At 32.5% G+C, this 7000-nt stretch overlaps 1 protein-coding gene across 3 annotated transcripts in view; it reads left to right on the top strand.

Annotated features, from left to right (window-relative positions):
- The first annotated feature begins 2052 nt into the window (after nt 1-2052).
- Efa6 (Exchange factor for Arf 6) overlaps nt 2053-7000 on the top strand; it is a 221775-nt gene continuing 216827 nt past the window's right edge. For all 3 annotated transcript variants that reach the window (XM_074185335.1, XM_074185336.1, XM_074185334.1), the window contains exon 1: nt 2053-2274. In XM_074185335.1, coding sequence (XP_074041436.1) covers nt 2140-2274 — 135 coding nt within the window. In that variant the 5' untranslated portion in view covers nt 2053-2139. The remainder of the gene's footprint in view (nt 2275-7000) is intronic.

Genomic DNA, 7000 nt, shown 5'->3' with positions numbered 1-7000 from the left:
CATCAGAAAAATATTTTTGATAAGTGAGTAATTTGACTTTTTTGAATAATTCAGTTTCGAATATAAGGAACTATTTTTTTTCACACCGAAAGAAAGTATGGTACGCAAATCTGTTCAAACACGTCGATAGACATACTTTCGAAGAATATTTCTGAAATTTGCATCAGTAAATATTTTTGATAAGTGAGAAATTTGACTTTTTTGAATAATTCAGTTTCGAATATACGGAACTATTATTTTGCATCGAAGGAACTCATGGTACGCAAATCTGTTCAGACTCGTCGATAGACATACGTTCTAAGAATATATTCTGAAATTTTCATCAACAAACTTTTTTAGATAAGTGAGAAATTTGAAATTTTTTGGTTGAGTCTTTCCTGGGCATTCGATGTTGTTCAACGCAGGATATTTCAAATGACATACTTTTGAGTTACAAGTCATAACATTTTTTCCGAGAAATCGATTTTTCAGCTCCCATACGCTACCTGTTTCGGTACAAATGCATTTTTCCTGAATTATATTATAATGCTTGTATTGGGACAGTTGGCTAATAGAATGAGTTTATGTATAGAATGTTGACTCATTTATTCGATATGTTTCAATAATATATCGTGTTTTTAAAATGATAACATCGAAATACAGGTAAAATTCAATCTGGCAACACTGTTGGGAAATCTCATTCTAAACCCTATTCGATTGTTACACGTCATAAACTGTGGACACCGTATATAAGATACGGGGTAACTTCACACTAATATGAATATTTGGATATATTGGAGAATCGAATAATACCGTGCATCAATAGCGGCTATCGAGAAGGATATAAATTTATTCGAAAACGAAATAGTTTTTCAGCAGAATGGTGCATCTCCTCACTATGTGGCTTCAATGCGATAATTTTTTGATGATCATTTCCCTGGTCGCTGGATTGGCAGAAGAGGTCCTACAAAATGGCCACCAAGGTTTTCGGATATCACTCCTGTAGATTTCTTTCTATGGGGTCATTTGAAGTCTAAATTGTATGAGATAGAATCAACAACATTAGAAGATTTGAGAGAGAATATCATGAGGCATTGTAGAGAAATGACTCTCAAGATTCTCAACCATGTAAGGGCGGTAATAGAAGCTTGTTTGTACCATTGTATGGAAGTTGCTGGAAACGTTCTTGAACATTTACTGTAGAATTTTTTTTCTCATTGTTCAGTCATCAGATTTCGATTCAAGAATTAATATTAAATCTCTTTTTTGATTTATTGCTTCCATATTTGTCTCTAGAAGGAATATTTCAAAATGTGGCAATTGTTGACCTGTTTTTTTATGTTTCCTGCAAATCATTGTTTCGAAAGTTATTCAGCTCAAATAATTTGTAGCTCCCGAACCATAAGCTTCAGACCATATGTTTCATACTTTGTTGAAATCTGATAGCAATTGATAATGCGAAACAATATAGGGTGATCTTTTTAATAAAAATTGGTGACATGTTCTGGGGGTACGATAGGCGAAGTAACATCAAATGTGAATATGTCAAAATGTGTCACCCCTGTATACTATTGTTGACGTGTTTTTTTATTTTTTCTGAAAATCATTGTACCAAAAGTTATTCATGGTGGCTTGTTTTAAATGGAATGCATTGTACCTATAGGTAAGTACCTTTTCTGATAACAAATCATACCGAAAGTATCTCATTTGAACGGTTGCCTCTGATTTTCTTTCAGTAACAACATAATTTTATTGAATTATAGAATTGAATTTATTTTTTTACCGTAAATAACTCCTCTATTTCATTCTATGCATTTACGACGTACCTACTTCTATGTGCAATAGCGGGTGTTTTGGCCTTTGTGGCTGTGCACTAGTAGTTGAAAAATATAGGTTTTTATTAAATCTCACGATTACTCATAATCGATAACCATCACTTGCACAGATTTTAGATTTACAATAATTCCAAATTTATGTCGCCCAATTTCCCTTGATAAACCTCCTTCACTGCTCTTTCATTGATGTAGGCTCAACTCCTGTTCCGGAAAGTGTCTCCCTCTGCTGATATTTTTAATATATTACTCAGTCGTAGAGAAGGTTATGTCGCGGTAGGTAGTCTGTGAAGTGTTGTGGTTTAAACAAAATCAATGCTAGACGAACATGGCTGAAGAATTATCTGTAGTATTAAATCGCAGTGAAAATTCTGGTTTCGGTTTCTCATTACTTGGGGAGCCAGGTTTACCTCCTATCATCTATAATATTTTGGAAGAATCACCAGCGGCTGAAAGTGGAGAGGTAAGAGCATCGTTGTTTTCTTGCATGTTTTGTTTTTCAAATTATCACCTATGGTGGATACAAAACAATTTGCTATTATGAAATGTTTTGTTTTCAATTTTCACGCCTTTCTATGTTTTTATCCTATAGTAGTCAATTGGGGCGGGTTTGACATAAACATATTCCGTTAAAGTAACTTGTGTCAGAATCCAAGCAGCAGTTGTTCTCTGAACTGCAAAAAAGCGAATTGGAATGCAGTTGTAACCATCTTTAATGAATCGCTAACTTTCATCTGCAATTGGCGTTTCAAACAATTTTCATGAAGGTTTTTGACTTTCTTTGTATTTAATTCATAAGGAAACTTCCTCTGGGTTTATGTTGAAGGGTTTTTCAAAAAAGTATTACTACTTATCAGTTAAAATGTCTATGTAGGGCAATGCACTACCCAGGAATCTATTGAATGGATAATGGATTCATTGATATTCAAGGTGAAAACACTGGTGATAACAACTATAAGTTAAACCCACAAAATGTATTTATTGGATTGAAACAGGTGTTTATTTGATAGATAGATAGATAGATAGATGAACATTGACTTATTCATCACTAAAGATCATACCTACATAAAATATGTGACTATTAAAAAACGTTCATGACATCTCAAAACTTGGAAATACCCAATAACGAACACGAAGGGTGGATTCATGCACTAATCATGAGTAATATGTCACAAATCGTAATAAATCGTAAGTAATTTGATCATTGATTTATAGTGGCAACATTCATTGAGTTTAATAACGTAACACACAGAGTTTAAACAGATTGATAATACCATAATAATATGTCGATACTATTTCGAAACTATTTGATTCGAAATAGTAAGTCGATACATTGGAGTATTTACCCCCATCAACCTCTACCTGAGGCTTTACAAATTGTATGGAATGTGCAGGGTTCATAGTAAAGTCATATATTTGTTATAAACCTTTTAAAACATCAATAAACGGAAACAAACTTTAGTATCTTCTAACAGTTTTTGTACTTTCTAACTGTACCTCTATTCTTGTTATCTGCCATCATGACAACCACCCTAGCTCACTATTTATAATACAGGGTAATAAGCATACATAAAACAATATTAAAATGTGCTTGTTTATTTGAAACAAGCTACTCACCCAACCCCACCCAAGGCCTTTCAAACTATAAAGAAAGTATCAACAGACTTCTTTTTTTGCGATAAAAAATGTATTATTTATTTATTTATGTATTTATTTCATACACTATTCTACAGGATGAACCCAATTACAGAATAGGGTAACAGTTGTATTTACAAATACGTACTTACATAATATAATTTGTGAATCTATATAAAAAAATAATTAAAAACAGAACTGTCTTTTGATTTCTATAATCTGGCAGTTAAATATATCTAGGACATGACTAACGGAATTAGAGGTATCGCTCATTGTATAAATTGGAGATTTTTTCAATATATTTGTACGCGGAGTGTTGAGATAAAATGTGACACTATTCCTAGATGACCGTCTAGGAACCCAAAAATTCAAAATATGTAACAATTGAGAGCAGCTGATGATATCGTTTATGACCTTGAATAAAAAAAGAAATGAAAATTTAAGCCTTACCTCAAAACTACAAAAATTGTGAGTTTCAAGCCATTCATAATAGGGTATTCCTACAGTAGGATATGTGCCTTCAATTTAAAAGATATATATTTTAGGAAGCGGCTCTGTAGGTCTTCTAGTTGATTTATATGAACCTGATAGTAGGGACACACGACAGATGCATATTCCAGCCTAGATCGAACGAAAGTGAAATAAAGTAATTTCAATATTGAAGCTTTCTCAAAGTCTTTTGTATTTCTAACTAAGAATCCATACATGCGATAAGCTGCTGTTAGAGTAGTGTCAATATGTTTATCGAAAGAGAGGGCTGAATCAAAAGTAACACCTAGATCAGTGAGTGTGTCAGGACGCTCCAGACGTAGTTGTGTGAATTCAAGTTCGTTTTCAGTGAGTAACACATTAAATTACATTTGGACATTTTAGGAAATAGATTATTCTTTTGACACCATGTAGCAACGCGATTTAAATAGAAACTAACCCTCACTAAACCCTGCGTGAAGCTTAACAAACTAAATGGAATGTATCATCAGGGTTCTTTTATATATTCAAATAAGAATGAGGAACTACCTCCCTGAAATTAGTAAATCGATTATTTAGAGTAACTACTCTCTACCAACCACATCTGAGGTCTTGCAAACTATAGGGAACGAATCATCAGATTTTTTTGCAGAAACATATTTAAATAAGAATTTGGTAAAATGAGAATGTGGTATTTTTTCACTAAAACGAATTATTCTGTTATTTAGAGTATCTATCTCCCCACCGACCCCCTCCTGAGACCCTATAAACTATGGAAAATGTGTCATGAAGGTTCTTTTCCACTACGAAAACATATTTCAAAAATAAAGGGTTAATTTCAGGTTTTTGCAATCCTTGATATCAGGTGCCGCATTTGCATTTTCCATAGTGTTGAATAACAGCATTGATATCTCCATAATAATCTGTTAGAGAAAACGGAAAAAAAATTCGCCCTGTATATGTCTGGATGTGAATAACTTTACGTCGGTCTTCAAATCAAAGAAAATGTTTGCATTTGCAAATATAACTGCTAGATTCGTCTATACAATATCCTACCTATGCAACTGAAATGTGTTGAATCTACATGATTATATAAAATTAAAAATGTTCACTAGAGAATTTATAATCTCAACGAATTTACTTACTATTCCTGATAAAACTGAACATCTCATCACTTGCTTTCATATTTAATGCACTTGTAATTCATTTTAAATCCTTAACTTTTATATTTATTGTTCATAATAAACTTACCTGGAAGTTCCATGTTGATAGTGTCAAACTGAAACATATATATTTACTTTGTCGGTTAAAACAAACAGTCTTTCTTGATGTTCTCAAGCTTTTATACCACAGTTCAATTCGGTCAGTAATTTCCTATGGTCTTGAACAGTGGGGCTTATCAGCTGAAGCTGATGAAGTTTTTGTCATTCAGAAAAAGGTAATCAGAATTCTGGCTGGTGCATCTCCAAGTGAACACTGCAGGCCATTATTCATTCGTTATAGTTTATTAACAATGCCCAGTTTGTGTATCTACCAAACTCTGATACATATAAAAAACCTTTTTGGGAAAGAAAGTTTTTGGCTTTCTACTACTCCATCTTGATACAAAAAACAAGGATGAGGGAATCTTCCAAGGAAAGGAAGGAAGTAATCAATTTCAAAATAAGTAACTCTATACATGGATGTGTAGATCATGCAAAGAAGTGAATTTCAGACACAAACTGAAAAAAAGTCCTCATGAAACAGCTACTTTCGTATAAAAATTGAATTACACGAAAGAAAAAAAATCTTTCGAAACAAATACTTCTATATGAACACTGAATTATACAGAAGATACTTTTCTCTACTCAGTTTGTATTTCAAACATTCGTTGTGGAATAAAAATCAGATATCATTCACATGAGTTCTACTTTAAATAAGATTCCTCTTGGCTGGGATTAAATCAAATAGGTGAATGAATGACATTACGGTGTCATCGATGACATAAGCAGATTAAGCTTATTTCGTGACATTAAAAATCGTAATTTATGAATGAACTGTGTGTATTTTTCTATAATGTTATCCAATTTGGTACTGAAGATCCTTGAGGCAAGTGTCTTAAGGCGAAACATCGGTGTATACCAGTGAGGGTGACAGTGTTCCATGTAAGTTCCATTTATTACCATTCATTCAAAGTAGAACTCATGTAAATGATATCTGATTTGTATACCACAATGAATGTTTGAAATACAAACTGAGTAAAGAAAAGTATCATCTGTATAATTCAGTGTTCATATAGAAGTATTTGTTTCGAAAGAATTTTTTCTTTCGTATAATTCAATGTTTATATGAAAATAGCTGTTTCAGGAGGACTTCTTTTCAGTTTGTGTCTGAATGTTACTTCTTTGCATGATCTACACATCCATGTATAGAGTTACTTATTTTGAAATTGATTACTTCCTTCCTTTCCTTGGAAGATTCCCTCATCCTTGTTTTTTGTATCAAGCTGGAGTAGTAGAAAGCCAAAAACTTTCTTTTCCAAAAATTAATCACTCATGTTTGTTTGATCTGTTGAATCATCCAGTATTTTATGATGATGTTATGCTTTTTTTTTGTCTAATATGATTGTGAAGGAAAACTGATCTGTTTAAAAAAAATTTGTTTAAAATCTGTTTTTCCGTTAATCAGCTGTCCTAATTCACTAGGTCCCCTAGCTCATATAATATATTTTTTTTATTTATACAAACTCTACAGGTCATGGCCCAGTGTTACAGAATGGAAAAGGTAAATATCGCAAATAGATTTATACATTCAACAAAATGACAAAAAAGTTGAAAAAAAATATTCAACAGGAGTTATACAATATGATACAACCTATTTCTAAAACTAGCAAGATTTTGGAAGAAGATATCAGTCATTTTGTACAGTATTATAGGCATTGCTGATTCAATATAAAATGTGCGAAACGATCTAGTTTCAGTTTTTTTATCGACCTTTTTTGGGTAATTGTTACCTTCCACAATCTTTTACGTTTCGGAGGCCAAAATCTGCCTCCGTCTTCAGAAATGGATAAAAAATTCGACAGATGTCAAAGAAGTAAAGAAATA

Source organism: Leptinotarsa decemlineata, unplaced genomic scaffold (assembly GCF_025532065.1).
Source record: "Leptinotarsa decemlineata unplaced genomic scaffold, Ldec_3_MD MMD2_tig00026374_RagTag_RagTag, whole genome shotgun sequence".
Classification (NCBI taxonomy): domain Eukaryota; kingdom Metazoa; phylum Arthropoda; class Insecta; order Coleoptera; family Chrysomelidae; genus Leptinotarsa; species Leptinotarsa decemlineata.
Note: the sequence above shows the minus strand (reverse complement) of the source record. Positions and strands in the feature narration are given on the sequence as shown.